At 48.9% G+C, this 18,406-nt stretch overlaps 6 protein-coding genes across 6 annotated transcripts; 4 read left to right on the top strand and 2 right to left on the bottom strand.

Annotated features, from left to right (window-relative positions):
• Window positions 1–198: 198 nt before the first annotated feature.
• N7537_005939 (uncharacterized protein) lies at window positions 199–1,872 on the bottom strand (the record flags this gene model as incomplete). The annotated part of the gene is made up of 1 exon (XM_056896996.1): window positions 199–1,872. The coding sequence occupies one exon, from the start codon at window positions 1,870–1,872 to the stop codon at window positions 199–201; it is 1,674 nt and encodes a 557-aa protein (XP_056752781.1).
• Window positions 1,873–2,608: 736 nt separating this feature from the next.
• Window positions 2,609–5,779, top strand: N7537_005938 (uncharacterized protein; the record flags this gene model as incomplete). The annotated part of the gene is given in 6 exon segments (XM_056896995.1): window positions 2,609–3,941; window positions 3,952–4,188; window positions 4,221–4,319; window positions 4,348–4,506; window positions 4,547–4,696; window positions 4,722–5,779. The coding sequence occupies 6 exon segments, from the start codon at window positions 2,609–2,611 to the stop codon at window positions 5,777–5,779; spliced, it is 3,036 nt and encodes a 1,011-aa protein (XP_056752780.1).
• A 26-nt stretch (window positions 5,780–5,805) lies between these two features.
• N7537_005937 (glycoside hydrolase family 18 protein) lies at window positions 5,806–6,113 on the top strand (the record flags this gene model as incomplete). Its single annotated transcript, XM_056896994.1, has 2 exons — window positions 5,806–5,961; window positions 5,997–6,113. The coding sequence occupies 2 exons, from the start codon at window positions 5,806–5,808 to the stop codon at window positions 6,111–6,113; spliced, it is 273 nt and encodes a 90-aa protein (XP_056752779.1).
• A 1,266-nt stretch (window positions 6,114–7,379) lies between these two features.
• Window positions 7,380–8,845, top strand: N7537_005936 (pheromone receptor; the record flags this gene model as incomplete). Its single annotated transcript, XM_056896993.1, has 2 exons — window positions 7,380–7,935; window positions 7,995–8,845. The coding sequence occupies 2 exons, from the start codon at window positions 7,380–7,382 to the stop codon at window positions 8,843–8,845; spliced, it is 1,407 nt and encodes a 468-aa protein (XP_056752778.1).
• Window positions 8,846–9,525: 680 nt separating this feature from the next.
• On the bottom strand, window positions 9,526–10,430 carry N7537_005935 (single-stranded DNA-binding protein; the record flags this gene model as incomplete). Its single annotated transcript, XM_056896992.1, has 3 exons — window positions 9,526–9,578; window positions 9,664–9,752; window positions 10,141–10,430. The coding sequence occupies 3 exons, from the start codon at window positions 10,428–10,430 to the stop codon at window positions 9,526–9,528; spliced, it is 432 nt and encodes a 143-aa protein (XP_056752777.1).
• A 1,815-nt stretch (window positions 10,431–12,245) lies between these two features.
• Window positions 12,246–17,788, top strand: N7537_005934 (uncharacterized protein; the record flags this gene model as incomplete). Its single annotated transcript, XM_056896991.1, has 5 exons — window positions 12,246–12,727; window positions 12,781–12,829; window positions 12,885–13,272; window positions 13,324–15,816; window positions 16,692–17,788. The coding sequence occupies 5 exons, from the start codon at window positions 12,246–12,248 to the stop codon at window positions 17,786–17,788; spliced, it is 4,509 nt and encodes a 1,502-aa protein (XP_056752776.1).
• Between the last annotated feature and the right edge of the window lie 618 nt (window positions 17,789–18,406).

Below are 18,406 nucleotides of genomic sequence, written 5' to 3'. Positions count from 1 at the left end.
GAGCCCCGGTGCTAAGCATTGATCACCGCACCCTGGGGACGTTGGCCGCCTGAGGTTTCTTGGCCACCAGGACCTGCTCATTTGGGAGTGGTAATTTTCTCTTCTCTCTTCTCCTCTTTCCCCTATCCCCTTTTGTCGGTCTCTTCCTTTCTTGAAAGACGCGAGCACTCTTTGTTTATCTGTCTCAAGTTCACAAGTCTATATCTCCGATTGTTCTTTTCGAAAGTGCTTCGCCAATTTTTCATTCCCCATTGCGATATCGATTGGGGTATTCCCTTCCTTGTCTCGAGCCATGGGATCAAGCCCTTTACCCTGGAGGATTTTGAACCATGGGAACGCCCGGACGGAAACCAGCCCGGCAACCAAATGCAACAGCGTCTGTCCATATGGAGTGGTCTCCATTAGATCACAACCCGCCTGCTCAAAATCGCCAATAACTTCTTCGCCAACGGCATCATAGCAAGCCGCCTCCTTTATCATTGGGACGGGACCTATCCTGAAAAAGATCTCCAGCGCTGAATTGCCGTCTTGGTTTCGCACCTTCGGATCAACCCCGCGGGAGAGGAATACCCGAAGGAGACGTCTTTGTTCGTTGCCTATTCCAATCTTATCATTCTCACCAAGTTTGCAGGCCGCAAGGTAATGGAGAACCGTGTTACCGCGGCTATCGCGAGCTAGCGGGTCCGCACCCCCGGCAAGGAGGTCGTCGACGGCAGTCTCCAGTCTGTAAATAGCAGTTGGGATGAGAGTATCTTCAGCTTTCATATACACGCCCATTCGTCGTATCGCAAGATGCAGTGGATAAAACCCGGCATAGTCGGGCTGATTCACTAGACTGGGGCAGTTTGCGACCAAATACTTGAGCCCAGCTTCAATGATCGGAGGTTGTACCTCTGCTTCACGGTGGAAGGATATGAAGAGCTGATGAAGGGCGTTTCTACCGTAGTTATCGACGGCAAGAAGATTTGCTCCATGGGATATAAAGAACTCGAGGAGAGTGGGGCCAGGGAGGACCAGAGTGTAGCCTTGAGTTTCAGACTGTCTCCAAGGGTTGTTGGGTTGCGGATAGGGGTTTTCACGGAGGCCACGACAAGTGCTATCCTGAGAGAGGGTGTGGAAGTCTCCGTCGATGGATGCGTCTAAGCCGATAGGGCTCCGACAGGCGGCCAGAAATAGCGTCCGTCCCTGAGGGTCCCTTCGTTCCAAATCTAGTTTATCTCCTAGAAATTCGATCACGGGTCGAACTGGTTTGCCGAGCTCGAGTAGCGAATGAAAAGTGCTGCATACACCGTACTTGCGCGGATACTGCGGCTGATATGCCAGAGCCATGTCGTATTCACAGTCGGACTCGTAATCAGAATCACCACACTCAGGCTCTAGTATCCCTTGTTGTCGTAATTCTTCCAATTCAAGAGCCTTTCGAAGGATCTCAGTGTGGTTCACAGTCACCATCATAAGATCGGCCTCCTCATCGCTAAAGTCCTTATCCTCGGTGTCACCGGGATACAAAGGTCGGCCATGCTGAATTTGGATAGGTTGACGAAACAGTGCATAAGGGTCTGCGCCGTGCTGGAGCAAAGTTGTCATGATTTGTGCCGCCCGTCCGCGGTTCTTGATAGCTTTGGCATTACCATCTTGTGCCGCCCGACGAAGAGCGGGTGCCTCAGTGTGATCAAAGAAAATTATTGGAGGACATGTGCTTTTCTCAACACTAGCCCAGTCACCTGCCACTCCGGAAAGGGCAGAGGCCAATCCATCAAATCCTACATTTGGATCGACACCCGAGGCTAATAGGGACTCAACCCGGTCCACAGAGCCGTGCGTGGCAGCATCACACAGCTCGAGGGCGGTAATATCATCCACCTGAGGCATGTTGAGATACAATTCGTTCTTCCAGTTGCCTTTCTTTCGTGTGATGAAACAGAGCAATTAGAAAGTAGATGAGAAAGGAGTGAGCCCTAGAGAAAAGTCAATTAAATGAGTCACCGTTTATCTTTTCAAAATTACAAAGATACTCAACAAAATAACTTCAGCAGGCCGCGTACTAGTACTAATACGAATGCGAATGCAAAGTAGGATTTGATCCCTGAAGCTTAGCCCAAACATGGGGCCGCTAAACCCCTTGAACCCCCCACTTCAAGCGTAATCCGCCTCTGAAATTTACAATTAGATTTAGTTATTACATCTGCTACCGCTTCAGCTTTACTTCCGGTTGACCAGGATGTATACCGGATATGGTCAGGAGTCCTAGTTTTTTGGCACCCGGATGGAGCCTGCGATGCTCCAGTACATGGATGTGAAATTGTATCAGGGTAATGTAGGAAAGGCTAGTGTAAGGCACTGTAATTTGTACGGAGAACAATTTGAGGACAGAACTAAACAGCAGCTTCATCCATACATACATATATGGACAATTTCTCAACACCCATGATCTAGCCATCAGACTCTGTTCTCTCCGGGGGCTTATACATCGTTGCACTTTTTTCTTGGGCGTCTGCCTCTTTTGTCTATCTTTCCTTACAATCTGTTTATCCTTTCTTCTCTCATTGAAACTTCCCTTTTTGTTTTGACAAGACCGCCTTTTGGTGGGTTTTCTCAAGTTCCCAAGATGCGTCGACCGAAAGGCGCATCAGCCATTGGCCTGGCAATGATGTCCCTTGCCTCCATTGCCAATGCCTATCAATCTGCTCTACACGCTTGTCCAGCTCCTCGTGATAGCATGTCAGGAGACTGGACCGTCTACACATCAGTCACCCGTCTTCAAGCTTGTAAAGAGCCTATGCTGTTGGACTTTTCTCTTCACTCCGGCCTTGATGAAGAAGATATGGTGATCAAGCTACTGGTCTGTACCTCAAACAATATGACCAGCAACACTGTCACATCGGGTGCTCCCTCGGGCGTCCAGAACTCCGCACGTGGCCATCATGCCATTTCTCATAAACGGTTCCACAACAGAGACATCCATTCTACATGCATACCGGGTGAAAAGCAGGGGATCTCACTAGATCTGAATATAGATTCAGATGTTAGCTCAGTCTCCGTCAATGACCTCCACACCATTCTTGAGCGAGTTCAGAATCACCTCGGAAACACGTCCCATTGTGACACTACCAATGTTTTTGGCTACTATAATGGGGTGGCTGTTGGAGTCTATGTTGGACCTGCCATTGACAATGCCAAGAGCACCTCATCTTTATTCCAGCGCTTCTATGAGCAAATATCAAAAGGCCAAGATGCGAAGAGCATGGTCATGCAACGCTGTCTGGGTGTTTCAAACGCCGACTACACTATCGGTCTAGCAGTTGATACCACTGGAGACTTGACCTCTGTGCAAAAGTCTGTTCACTCCTGGAGTAATGGACAGTGTGCTAGCACCGACGGTGTAAGCACCAAAAGAGGTGTTCCTGTTCTGGAGAAGGCAATGGACCTTGTCCTCAGCAGTAACGGCACGGTTCGAGATGCACACATCTTCAAGCGCAGTGATTGCCGAACGATAAGCGTCATAGGAGGAGACTCTTGTCCTTCTCTGGTTAAGAAATGTGGAATTTCCCCAAATGACTTCACCAAATACAATACCGCCAAGACCTTGTGCTCTATGCTGGTGGCTGGTCAGCCTGTATGCTGTTCTGCCGGAAGCCTCCCGGATATCCGGCCAAAGCCCAATAAGGATGGTTCCTGCCACACTTACACTGTGCAGGCAAACGATGTGTGTAACTCTATTGCAGCTGCCAATGGACTCAAGGCATCAGACATCAGTGATTTCAATGACAAGACGATATGGGGCTGGTTTGGCTGTGGTAACCTTCAACTCAAGAGCCTGATCTGCCTGAGCAAGGGTGACCCACCGATGCCTGCGCCAGTGTCCAACGCACAATGCGGTCCTATCGTTGCTGGAACAAAAAGGCCAACCAATGGAACAGCTCTGGCTGATCTCAATCAATGTCCACTCAGCTACGGACCTCCCCGGCATACCGAAAGGTCTCGCTAGTGATGGTACCACCTACCTCAACTTCATCAAGAAGATGAAGCTCAACTTCCCATTCGATAAGACTGTCTCAATTGCCGCCCCAGCATCTTACTGGTATTTGAAGTCGTTCCTCATCGATGAGATGGCAAAGTCTTTGGATTATATTGTTTATATTACCTATGACCTACACGGCAAGTGCCCTGGAAATTGTTTAATCGAGTGTCTATTTACTAACGATAATTTTGCGTTTTAGGTCAATGGGACTACGGCAAGCAATGGACTCAGGAAGGCTGCCCCAATGGCGATTGTCTCCGCAGCCAAGGTACATCTTCCTCTTGCGCTGTAGATCACGGTAATGGATGCTAATTTGATATTCATAGTGAATTTGACTGAGACAAAGTACGCTCCATCCATGCGTGCGTTATTTCTCCCCACACATCTGGATTTCATTGGTTACCGACTTTCCTGTGCAGTCACGAAAGCCGGAGTGGATTCAAACAAGGTGTTTGTGGGAATTCCAACTTACGGACGTTCTTTCGGTATGACCAATGAATCTTGCACGGGTCCCAACTGCCAAAGAAGGCAGATGCACGGAGACCGCAGGTATTATCGCAAATGCCGAGATTAACGAAATCCTTGCCATTGGAAACCAGACCAAGACCTACTATGATGCGGGATTTGATTCCAATATTATTGTTTGGGACAATACATGGGCTTCCTTCATGGATAGTGACACCATGAATAGCCGCACAAGTTACTACAAGGGCTTCAACTTTGGCGGAACCGTCGAAAGGGGCTGTCGATTTGAATAAATTTACCGACGATGACGACAATTACGATGACGCCTTGGATGAACCTCCTGTGCCTAAGCTTGCCGCCTGTACAGCAACCTTCCATAGCATCAAGGCCTTGAGCAATGCCAGCAGCACGATCCCTGAGCATTGTGTCACGCAGTATACTGTGCAGACTCTTTCGGACTTGCCTAGTACTGCCATGAAAAACTACACCGATCTTATAAATGATGGATACGATGCGAAATTCAAGATTTATGCCGACATGGTTGCAGAACTCGCAGGTGCCTCCGTCCATGACTTCGTCTACCAGAATGGCAACAAGTATTTTACCTGCAAGGTGGACGAGGACACCATTTGCTGTGACCAGTGTCATGCGAATAAGAATACCTACAACTGTGACCTTTGCTGGTCAGACAGTGCTTGCTACACGACCTGTGATTCCCTTGCCTGTCAACAGAGTCACGGGTTTGGTGACCCAGAGCTATTTTATAAGTGGAAGTCAGAGACTGAGCCGTGCCCACCAGATTACTCAAAGCGTTTTAGAAAGGATCGAGGTTACCCTGAGAGTGTGCACTGGTCTCTGGACGATAGTAAGGCCACCAAGTTCTGGGCTGACCTCTACACGAACACTGGAATCAATCAGTCCCATATTCAATTCGGGCAATACACTCGTCAAAAAACCTGTGGACCATCCGTCAAGTGTGACGATGATTGTTGGAAGACCGGCTACGACTACAATATCTCACTGCCAAAGGGCTACGATGCGTCTGAAGTGTCGAACCCGAAGGACACGGCCAAGAAGGGTCTTGACAGGGCCGGATCCTTGAAACCGCAAATCTCCACCACACTATTTCAAATGGCCACGGACACCTGGATTGGGGACGGTATGGATCTCATTGACTCCATCTCACTGCCTATCTTGATGATTGTGTCTGCCGTCCAGGAGATGAGCGCAGTTGAGAAGGTTGCGGATAAACTCAGTGCTGAAGAAAGAAGCTCAAGGAAACAGAGATTATAGGCAGCTTCCTCGTAGCCATTCTCTTCATGGTCCCTATTGTTGGAGAGGTGTTAGGTACAATTGAGGGATTGGCTGACGTTGGCCTTGTGCTCAGCATTGCCGGAACAGCTGCGGATATCCGCACAGGCGTCGCCGATATTGTGAAAACCCCCAATAACGCCGCACTGGACATCATGAACATTGTTTTTGATGCTGGCATTTGACTGGTGCGACAAAGGTCTCCAGGGGGGCTAAGCTCCGTCGTGAGATGGAGGAGGCTCACATTGCAAAACTTGGTGACAAAGTCTCCAGTGGCCTGAGGAGTGTCGAAAAACTTGCCGGAAAGTGCTCATGAGGTCATTTGGTGACTTGCACTCCCAATCAGATTCTGATTCTTCTGATTCCTGTTATTAGGGGGGTTACATAGGAATAAGGCATGGATGTTGAGCAGCCGAGAAGGAGAGACAAGTGACCTTGGATGGAACACGGGGTCACATAATGAAACAGGTCCTTAGATTCAAGTGATTAGAAACCGAATGTATAAGTGGAAATTAATAGACTCTGCAAACACCCTATTGCTATTGTAGTATTATGCCCTCTCCGAATGCCTCAACTGCTCTGGAATCTGGTGAATCTGGTGAATCTGAATATAAACAGTCTAGATTAATAAGTCATGAATTAACATTTCCAGGTAACTAATGTGATGTCTACAGCTAAAGAAGTACATGTACTTGTGTTTACTATGTAGTATGTACCATAAGGGAGACTGTGGGTAGTGACCCCAACTTCAACACCTCGTAATACTGAAAAAGTATTAAAATATTCCAAGATTTATAAGTGTTATTAAGTAATAGTCAAGTGTGGAGTAGAGTATTACTGAATAAGCATATGTATATGAAGTATGCAGAGAGAAAAAGAGAGAGATCGTTGTAGTGTGTATTGTCCGTCGAGGATCCTCTCTGGATACATCAACTCTCTCACACCTTAGGAATCTCGTCTGGTCTATTAAATAGACGAGACAATCTAGATCAATAAATCATTAGTCATTAATCTCCCAGATCGACGACCAAAATATCAGGCAGATCAAAATGAATAAAGTGCCCCCCGCCTCGGGTCTATTGACATCCAAATCCGGATTGGTGTTGCCTCACACTATTCGCTCAACCACAACACCACAGCCTATGCATGTCGTGTTTCTTTATTCAGCTTCTTTCATCTTCTTTATTCTTTTAATTGTAAGTTCTCTAGTCTAATTCAATGCTAATCCACTGGATAGGTTTCTCTGCCTGCAAAACATGTCACGGCCTGGGACCCCCGGCCGCGAATTTTGTCTCTGCGGCGCATACATTCTTCATGAATAGTACACGAATTTTCTCAGGGCATGATGTCTTGAGCTGTGAATCAACCTCCTGATTCGCGTTATTCGGATCTCAATAAGACGTCGTCGCTCAATCATCTCCCCTGGCGGGATATACATCCTTCATCGAGAGAGGATGGTTCCATCCCACCCCTCTTTCTTTCCTTCTATCTCTTCATTCTCTTGATCGGGTTGCAGAAGACCTAAAGGCTCAGGTTATCGATATCCTTTTTTTTAAAACTCTGTTTTACATCCACTGCCGCCATGGATATCAACCGAAGACACCCGCAGGCCGTGGTTCTGCCAGTTCTATCTTCTTTCTCCATTGCCCTGGCTATTCCGCCGTTAATTCTGCATGGAAAGAACCGCAATTTTCCTGCTACTAGTTTGATATTCTGGTCAATTCTCCTCAACTTATTCAACATCATCAATTCTCTCATATGGCCCACGGACGACGTGGCATCGTGGTGGGACGGATCTGGTCTCTGCGACATCGAGGTCAAGTTTATGACTGCCAGCTATGTGGGTATCCCAGGAAGCCTGGCATGTATCTTTCGAAGTCTTGCAATTGTACTGGACACAGATCGGGCCACATTAGTCCCGAGCAAAGGTCAACGTTGGCGCACTCAGTTCATGGAGATTTTATTCTGCATTGCTGTTCCAGTCATGGCAATGATTACACATATCATCTGGCAGAAGAGTCGATACATGCTATTTGCCATCTCAGGATGTGTGAACAACTTCGACGAAAGCTGGGTCAGTCTCGTCTTTGCATGGATCTGGCCGCCGGTTATCTGTCTCATCGCAGCATACTATTGCTGTAAGTATACTCCAAAACATAATTCATATAAAGAATCCCCCATTAACTAAACACCGCAGGTCTGGTCCTCATCCGCGTACACAAGTACCGAAGTGACTTCGCAAACATCCTCCGTGCCTCCAGCAGCAACCTCAGCAAATCCCGCTTCCTCCGCCTCTTCTTCCTCGCCCTGTCAATGCTAGTCTGTATCCTCCCACTCCAAGGATACGTCGTCTATAACGATATAATCCTCTCCCTCCCGTGGCACAACTACTCCTGGGGCAGAATCCACAACGGGAAATGGAACATCATCGAAATGATCCCCATCAATGGCACCGTCTTCTTCGACCGCTGGACCCCAGTCGCATCAGGCTTCATGATCTTCATCTTCTTCGGCTCCGGCCGCGATGCAACACGCATGTACCGCACTGTCTTCTGGTCTCTCGGACTGGGCTACTGCTTCCCGGGCATACAGCCCCCAACAGACACCCGCAGCACGGCTCCTTCCCCCGCGCACGCCTCATCGGCAACAACCCTAATCGGCAGCATCGGCTCCCGTGCCAAATCGCTTTTCTCGCGCCAGAAGGAATCTATCGCCACTTTTGTCTCGACGCATGGTACATACAATGACCTTGAAAAGGGTACTTCTTCGCGTTTGTCCCGCTATAGCGATGGTAGGTCGACCAAGTCGCGATGGAGTAGCTTGCCCTGGTCGCTCTTTAACAGACGTCAGACTCGTCAGGATATTGATGGGACTCTGCTCACTGACCTCCCTGGCGGTACCTTGCAGACTGTCTCCACGAATGCGTGGGCTAGTCATAGTGATAGTCGGGACTTGTCCAGCGGGCCTACTTCCCCCGAGCTTAATAAGGATTTCATTCATGTACGACAGGTTATTAGCCAGCAGAGCGAGGTTAGAGTTCAGGTCTAGTGGGCAGGTCCTTTCTTTGGGGTTTTATCTGGGATTGCAGTGGCTTACTATGGGTTTCTAATCTTGCCTTCGCGTTGGTTTGAGTTCATGGGAATCTATCTGTACATCAGAGTGGTACTACTTAACTAAGCATCATAACATAATTTGCGTGGTCGAGTAACTCATGCAAAATGAAAAATGCAAAATAAAATTGTTTGAATCTGTTTCTGTATAGATGGTGTTGGTATACGAGTGTAGAACCTAGGGAGAAACTTTATATAGATATATATTTATTAATCAGTATGCCGCAACGTAGGTGATTGAGAACAGTCTTACCCTCCACTTTTGACATACAGGAAGGTAGGCGTTGCCGAAGCAGTACTAGTCCGCGGGTCGGTCGTAGGCCCCCCGGGCGGGCAAAAGACCTTGTAAGCTTTCGCGAGTATGAAATGAAATAATAAGTCATGGGTTGAATCCAGAAAAGACAATATTTTAAACCCATGGATCGAGCTTTCAGCATACCTAGGTATGTACTACACCACCCGCTATCACGATCGAATCCATCCAGTACTGAACGAAGTGTATTCAGGGTATAATCGTACAATATAATCACACCGCAAAGGGAGATTCACTCAACCCCACCAGCCCCAAAATGAAACTAGCAACAAATTTAGATTGATACAGAGCCTTGATCAATAAATCTACTGAGACTCGTCACCGCTGTTATCGGGTCGCTTAAGGACCTCGAGAGTGCCTAGAAGGGTGTTAGATTGAACCATGGGGGCTTTTTTTGTTCCCAAAGAGTGGCAGCAAATTGAGAAAACGGGGGATCGACATACGCTGTATAATGTTCAAAGTGGACCGGGAGTGGCCCTCGGCATCTTCCCAGGAGACCATTTTGGCATCGCCTTCGAGGTACACGAGTGTTCTGCGGGAACGAGGTTAGCACATCTGCATCAAGCTAAAGCTTAAATTGCTGTATTGGTGCAACTGGACAGGGCCAATTGAGGAGCAGGGCAATCCCATAGCTCAGCCCCTACCGCTCAACCACGAACATGACATGGAGTAATGTCTTATCCGAAGGCGCGTCGCTTCACCGCCAACTCCACATGTCATACGTTCAGATAGGACAGCACGATCCCCATGCAGTTCTCAATCGCGAAAGCAAGCTCTCGCTCTCGATCCGCATGGTCTACGCATTTAGACCTGCCGGATCCAAGCGGCATACAGCAACACATCCAACAGACAAGACGGAATCCAAGCACGCAGTGTTGTGTCCCGCACAAGCTAACAAAATATTAAGGACATCCACTTACCCCTTCTGCAAACCAAGGATGAAATCACGCTGGGAGCCCTCGGGGACGAAGTTCGTGACGCGCCACCAGCTCGTCTGGCGGTTGTCGCGGCTGCCGTGGGATGTAGCAACAGTGTACTTGACGACCTCCTGGCCGGAAGAGGTAGCTTGGAGCTCGGGCTCTACGCCGAGGCGACCGGTGAGGGTCAGACGGGCAATGGAGTTGGCGGGCGAGGAGCTGAAGGCGCGGGCGGCCTGGGGAGCATTGGCCATGCGCATGGCCGGGCGCAGAGAGGAGAGGAAGGCGGACATGGTTGAAGGTAGAGTGTGTGGATTATGGATTACCAAGTACAGTTAGGATGGGTTAATTGAGATTTGTTTTGGCATCGTGATGTGATGTTGATAACGACACGTGATCTGGACACGTCGCTACCGCTTTCGGATGTGATATGGGGGCATAAGACACTAGTTGGGCTGCCCAGTTATTGTCATCATTATTATTCATTTATTGTAGGTTGAGTCGGGGAATTTGGTTGCAATTGATATCTCCTTGGAAGGAGAATTGGATACTCCGTGGTCATTTCGGCGAAGCTCATAAGCTTATGTTACAGAGCTATAGCTCTATCTGAGCTTCAGAATTATAAACCCAACGTCTCAAGTCCCGAGTCCAAACAAAATTACAAGGACGAAAAAGCAAAGAAATGCAATCAAGCGAGGCTACATTATTTCGAAATCCTTCATACGCCATGTGAATGCCAACACGAACAAGGCAGGGTATAAATTTTTAGCCTGATCATGTCACAATCCATCACATCCGACTGTCCCGCGCAGACTGTATGGAGTACCTATGTTGTAGGTACAACCGTACGATTACAATTTGTATAAGTACAATCCTACGGAGTACGCACACCAAACTGGAAATGGCAGCCGATAGGCAGATCGGCCAGGGGAAGCAGATCCCAGCGGACAAGCTGCAATACCGCTGATGGATTGAGCCAGACCGAGAATAAATTAAGATAGCTATTGTCTCGGATGCGCTCCTTGCGTTGTCAATTAGCGGCCCAACCACGTCGCTGCAGGAGGGGCGTTTGCGAGGCGTCAACAATGGGCATCTATAGGACAATGAGATTGGTCAGGTCAAAGGTCAAACTTAAAGATCAAATTGCTCGAGGTCAAATATTCGCTAAATTTGCAAAATCGATAGATCGGGCTGTGATAGTCAAGGCGCGGCGCCACCCGTGGAGAGAGTCTCTGCTGTGTTTTTTTAATTTTTTTTATCACGAATGTGGACTTGAATGTATGTTGTAAATCACGGTGGACCATTGCTTATAAGCGAGGGATTGACAGTTCACTGGCATTAGATCTGCATTGTTCGAGAGTACTCCGTAAAGAAACTAGGAAAAAAAGAAAAAAAGAACAATAACAATCCCGTAAAACGCGCAAAAAAAAGGAGGTTTCATAGTTTCATGGTTTCATGGTTTCATGGTTTCATGATTTCATGGTGGCATGGTGGCATGGTAATATTCGTCAAAAGAGAAAAGATAATTAAGCCACAAGATGGAGACATGAGGATCTCTTCTCTCTCTCTTTGGTCCGTGCCAACGGTGCTAGTCCGAGTTGATACAAGTTCATTAGGTAGATCGGCCATTTCCTCGATCGGTGGGGGCAAAAGAAGATAGCTCAGGTACAATCGCGTGGCTAAATGTTATTGTCCTCTTATATTCCTCCTAGGCTCCATACTGGGTACTGGGTTCATACTGGCTTCTCTCTCCTGTACCTAATCAAACTCAAATCCATGTGAAATGAGTCCATTTCCACATCTTTTTCGTTTATATATAGGGAGGTTTAGGGCTGGCCTCCGTTTGTCCTTTCCTTTCTTTTCTTTTCTTTACCCTATGTGTCCCTAACGCCACTTTGATTAATTCCTTTTATTTATTGTTAATTATTAATATTTGTGTACTTCGAGGGCTCCCCCCTCCCCCCTCCCCCCCGAGGTCTCCATTGATTTCGCGCGCCAACCGTGGGACTAACATTGTGGGATATGTGAAAGGCGTGCTGGTCTTACAATAACAGAATACCCTTCTCTACGGAGAATTAATCGCATTTCGCTTTAGAAATCCAGCTACGATGCGTTGGTCTTTGCTCTTCACCCTAATAGTGTCCCTGTTCCTCCTGGGGACATTGGCAGCGCCAGCTTCGGGCCCGGGACGACGCGATCTGGAAGTCGCCAACCTCGAGGCTAGACAAGAAAAGGAAACGGACCCTACAACGACGGAGAATACTGCCAGCGAGGCCACGACGGCAACTCATACAGATGCATCAAAAACAGTAACCGATGCGTCAACAGCTACCGAAGCTACAACCTCTGGCAGTACTACCTCGACCACTCATGCTACGACGACCACTTCTGCCGCTTCCGCTACCTCGACTGTGCCCTCGCTCGATGGAACAACTGCATCTTCCCAGCAGCAAACGGCCGACTCCACTAGACCAACCTACTCCGGAGGCCTGCCAATCAAACCGGTAATCACGCCGGCATGGGGTGTTGGGGGTTTTATACTAATTGCCCTCGGGGCAGTCCTGGCCTTCATTGGCGTCCGCCAACAATGGTATTCAATCTTTGATCCTTCTATAACAATAACATTTTGCTAACAAAGAAAAGGGTCCAAATCATGCTCTCAACCGGATTCCTTAGCGCATTGGGAGTTACCGTAAGTTCTATACTCGGAAAACGATAAAGAACAAAACTAACCGATTTGTATACAGGTCCTCATTATCTACGTAATGAGCCCACCGGTAAGCAACGCCGTGCAGGGCGGCTATCTCGTCGCCGTCTTCTTCACCGGCGCTGTGTTCGGTGGTCTGTCGCTCGTCTTCAGGGAAATCTGCGAGGGACTGGGCTGCCTTCTGGGCGGTTTCTGTCTGAGCATGTGGTTCCTTGCCTTAAAATCTGGCGGCCTTGTAACCGCAAGTGGCCCCAAGGCTGGTATGATTATTGCCTTTGCTGTGGGATTCTACTCCCTATCGTTCAGCCACTATACCCGGTCGTACGGCCTGATCGGATGCACTTCGTTCGCCGGTGCAACTGCCTTGGTCCTTGGAATCGATTGCTACAGCAGAGCTGGATTGAAAGAGTTCTGGTTATATATCTGGGGTAAGTCTAATAATTTGGTTTCAAACTGTTCATAGTTGCTGACGAATCCAGGATTGAACCAAAACGTCTTCCCTCTCCGAACGGACACCTACCCCGTGACACGTGGTATTCGTGTTGAGCTCGCCGCGAATATCATTATTGCTGTTCTGGGGGTAATTTCCCAGATCAGACTTTGGAATCTCATCAAGGAGCGCAGAGCGAAGGAAGAAGCTTCCCGCCGGGAACACACCCGAAAGATCGAAGAAGAAGATGCCGAAGTTGGTCGTCGCCTCGAGGAAAAGAATATCCAAGAGCGTGCCGAATGGGAACTCATTTACGGAAACGGAAAGGCTGCCGATAGCAAAACCACCTCAGTTTCGGAGACTGCTATCGGTGACTCCAGACGGGGCTCGGATGGGTTTCACTCCTCTGACAACGATAAAGAGGGTGAAATCGAGCTCAAGGAAATGCTGAGCCCGGATGCTTCTGGCAGTGCCTCTGACGGCGAGAAGAACCAGCAGGGTGCAAGCAATACTCGCGAACTTGAGGCCGTCCCGGAGGAGGATTCATCCCAACAGAGTCAGTCAGCAGATCAGGAAAAGGGTACCGAGAATGAGGGTCAATCTGAAGGAAAGACACCGAGACCTACTACACCTGTTATTACCCATATTCTTGGCGAGGGCAATGATGACGCCTCTGAAAACGGTGCTGACATCGGTTCGGAGGTTGGTACGCCTCGCTCTAAACGGTTCTCTGGCAGAGAAATGTTGAACCGGCTCTCTTGGCGGAACAGCAATAGTGTGATGAATGTTTCAGAGTCTCAGGAGAACCTGGTAACTCATGACGATGCCAGTTCTTCTGTACTGGGAGTTGTCGATGATCTCGATGAGATGAGCGTCGGTTGCCCGAGTGTTATCTCGGATGCTGATGTTGCTGGTGGTGTTGAAAAGGTGCAGCGAGAAATTAACGCTGAGCTAGCTTCGGAGAAGGACTCTGCAGATGTGGAGATCAAGTCAAATGCCGGTTCACTAGCTGCCCAGGATACTGGACTCCATGTCGATACAGCCACGACCCAAAAAGACGACGAGAAAATGATCACAGAAGAGACTGCTGTCAGCAAGTCTGTTCAGCAGGTATATCCTGTCGAGAGCACCGTTGGCAACAGTCCTCTGGAAAATTCTGGCATCTCCGAAGCGTCAGAGAAGCCCCAATCGCCGGAAACGCCCGCAACAGATGTTGAGGCTGACATTCCAGATGCTCCAAGGAAGACCGAGGAAGTCAAGCCCACAGCTACGTTGATGCCGCCCCCTCTGAACGACATAGAAGGAGAAAATGTGGAGGATGGTAATGAAGATCGACCTCCTACTGCTAAAACCACCAAAGCCGAGTCCATTCTCGAGCCGGTTGTATCTTTGCCCGAGCCCAAGGTTGAGCCAAAGATCAAAGTGCTCAAGAAACTGGATGCATCAAACGTCAAATGCATTCCTGAGCAAACATCACGAGTGATCCATTCGTACCGCACGAACGAATGGGCCAAGCATCTCGCCGATGCGGACATCCCTGAAATGGAGCCAATCGAGTTCGAACCTGAACCTGAAGTAGAAGACTCAGAGGAATTTCACGAGACCGCAGCATTTGTTGATGTAGGCGGTCTTCTTCAGACACCTCTCACTGCACAACCACGACCAACCGTGAACAGGCCTGAATTCGATGACACGGACAATCAACAACCTGCCTACATCTCATCGGTACCCTTGCCGAATATTCCCCGATCCAAGACGCGGACAGGCGCGGAAGGTCTTACCAAAGCGAGTCCAAATTTAACCCGGAACAACTCGACAGCTTCAGTCAACGTGCTACGCTCGGCTTCTGGCCCTATTCCAGCTCAGGAACCGGGAATGACGGCGATGCGCAACACATCGACTCCCATGTTGACAATCACTACTGCCAACGAGCCCAAAGAAGCAGAATCATCATCACGCTGGAATGGACCACCTCCCCTCCTCGCAGTCCGCGAGAATATGGTCCGAAACCGCATGTCCTCAACATCTAACCGCTTCGATCCCTGGGCCGCACGCAACCTATCCCGACAGTCCCTACCTGACATGGCGCCCCTCGTCTCCCCAATTTCACCACTCCCCATCCCCGAAGAAAGGGAGATGGAACATGAACAAGTCCAATTCAACGAGGACGACATCCCACTTTCCAAGCGGCGCACCCTACTACAGCGCCAGACAGTGCAGTCCCCATCCGCATTAAGCCTTGCCAGCCTCGAGGCTGTCCAATCCCCAACGTATACCCCACCAGCTCTCGCCGGCGAGCTGAACCGGTCTGCTTCAAGAATGGCAGCGTGGCGACAATCTGTCCGTGAGGAAATTACCCAAAAGCAAGATCCTTTGACCCTCCAGTCCAGACCTCTCAGCCCGACCAGCCCCACTGACCGGCGCACTACATGGAACTCTGTGCAGCAGATGCGCGACGCCTCCTCTGCTCAGCTGGGCGATGCCATCGCAGACGGTATGCAGCGTGGCAACATGACGGAACTACATCGGCAGGCAATGCGTCGTATGCAGGCTTCGGCGAATCGAAAGCTGTAGTGCCCATGGTTCATTCATTTTACTCGATACCCTTTGATTTGTTTTTATTTTATTTTATTATTAATGTGTATATATATATATATTTATATATATCTTAGGTGTTGTTATTACACGCCATGGCGATGTGTCTTTCCAATGACTTTATGAAGTACTTACTGCATCCATGTCTATAATTACTATCTGATAATGTATTTTCTTGCCTAATTCGTGCCTACAAGTTCTATGCAGCAAGTAAGACGGTCTTACTGAGCACTGCCGAGACTTGGCCTGAATTGAAATGCAGTTCGTCATTGATAATAGCAATAGTACCTCGATTAGCGTTTGCTAGAGTGTGCATACTATACCCAATAAACGCCGAGATGAAACAAGGGACGGTGGATTAATCAGAATGAAACCGGGGGCAAACGACTCGCATATATTTTATTAAGATTATTGGATGTGTATCCCTTTCGAGTCCCTGTCACTTTGATATAAGATGTAGCATCCTTTTTCATGTCCAATTTTTCAATTTTTTGTCATTTAGCAGTCGACATTATATACGCCAAGCGAGCTTCTTATATACGGATTTACAAGGATTTCTCGAATTTCACCTTGAATTTCACCGACAAAGTCAAACCTTCTTTCTTATCCCCCTAATTCTTTTCTAATCTTATTTCTCACACTCATTTGTTGCATGTCCACATAGGGCACTTTTTCCTGGCCCGGTCTCCAATCTCCACTCCAGTTCTCCCCCTCTCCTTTCTCCCCTCAAAACGGCGTCCTTAAAATCCCCCAGACCTCGATCGAGGGAGGAAGAAGCATACCGTTATCCACGCGGCCAACAAGTCCTACCTGGGCCTCCAGCCAACCGCGCCCCCGTGGAGTCAACTCCGTCATTCGTTCGCGCTCAGCGGCGACAGTGCGTCCCGATCTCAGGCCCGCCGTCGCTCCTCCGCCCACCAGCAGTCCGACTCGCAAACCCAGTCAACCACGTCCCACGAATAACCCCAATAACCGTCCGCCCCCACCAATCAGACGATAGTCTCCCTCTAGGTTTCGGCCACTCACGCGACGCCCATCCCCTTCTCAGCGTCCCAGAGCGACGCCGCAGCCGCCTAACCCCGTCCCCGAGCAGCCTACTTGTCGAGCGCAGCCAGGGGGAAACAGAAAGTGGCCGCACTAGCATTGCTCTGCCTAGACGACACCGTCGCAGCGAAGAATTCACAGAAATGACAGCCGCGTTCGCGGGCAGCGCTGCGCGCGAAACGGAGAACTTGCGTCCCCCCGAAGCTGTTCACCTCACACAGAACGGAACTCGTCAGAACGACCGTCCCCGTCACGCTCAGTCACAAACTTCCCTCCACTCCCAGTCTCAGATCGCTTCTGTCCCTTCGCATACCGGTCAGCCGCACGCCGATGTCGCCGAGGAGCTCGCTTGGGGCCCGGCTCACCCTTGTTTCCCGCATATAAATCCCCATGTGCCTATCGGGTCGAGGGAACATATGACAACGCGTGTGATTCGGATCCGGCGCGATTGGATGATTAAGGGTGATTTGGCGCCGACGTTTTCGAATCTTTATCCTGAGATTCTCGATCCGTTGTTGTCGGAGCAGGAGTTTCGACGGGTGATTTCTACCGTCAATGATGGCATTGTCAAGGCATTTGACCCGTTCAGTTTTCGCAATTGGTTTGATGGCGTATTGGGTCTGTTGACTGGTTGGGTATGGGATGATCTCAATGCTCCCGCGACGAAAAGCCAGCTACAGCATGTCGAGGCTTGGTTGGAGACTTGGAACCGTGAGGTCGGCGCCAAGGATGGTGTTCATATCTGGAGCTTGAGGCGGACGGCGTATATGTCGCTTGATATCCAGATTCCCGATCCCAAGGTTGGCATCGTACCCAGTGAGGCACCTTCGGCTCCTAATACCAGGCCGAGTACTGGTATTGGGGCTGGATCTTGATGGGGGTTTTTGTCAGGCTGGAGTGCGCCGTTTTTCCCTTTTGCTTTCTGATTGTACATCTTTGTGATTTGTTCCCTTCCTAAGACCTCTGCATGATATCCATCCCGCGGCCATTTTTTTATTTTTTTTTTCGACACCAGATCTCTCCTTATATACCTTCGTCATTCGAGTTCGACGCTTCCTTTTAATCTTTTTGTGATCTGATACCTTTCTTTCCTATTTCTTCTGTTAACCTTGTCTACATATCCCTGTTGATTCCCCTAGGGGCTACTTTACCCTGATTTCTTATTGTCATCTTGACCATGCCTCTTTGTCCATATCCGGCTGTCATACTGTATTCTAACCTTTAGAGTTGTTGGTATTCTCAAAAGAATAATATTGCGGAATTGTTTTCTCTCCGCTTTAATGCTCATCTCACCTCGATATTTAATAGAAGTAGAACAGCCCATGGTTCATATGGTACTTATACATTTACCCAGTGTTTGCTTTGCCTGCATGGCAAGCCTTCTACGGCAGTTTCTGGTATCCATTCCGACAAGCCGTACAGAGTACATTGGGCGAGACTATCAACACAACAAGTAAGAATGTATATCAAGCTCAATTCCAGGTATAGTCCAC

Source organism: Penicillium hordei, assembly GCF_028827395.1.
Source record: "Penicillium hordei strain IBT 12815 chromosome Unknown utg000003l_segment0_segment0, whole genome shotgun sequence".
NCBI classification, from domain to species: Eukaryota; Fungi; Ascomycota; class Eurotiomycetes; order Eurotiales; family Aspergillaceae; genus Penicillium; species Penicillium hordei.
Note: the sequence above shows the minus strand (reverse complement) of the source record. Positions and strands in the feature narration are given on the sequence as shown.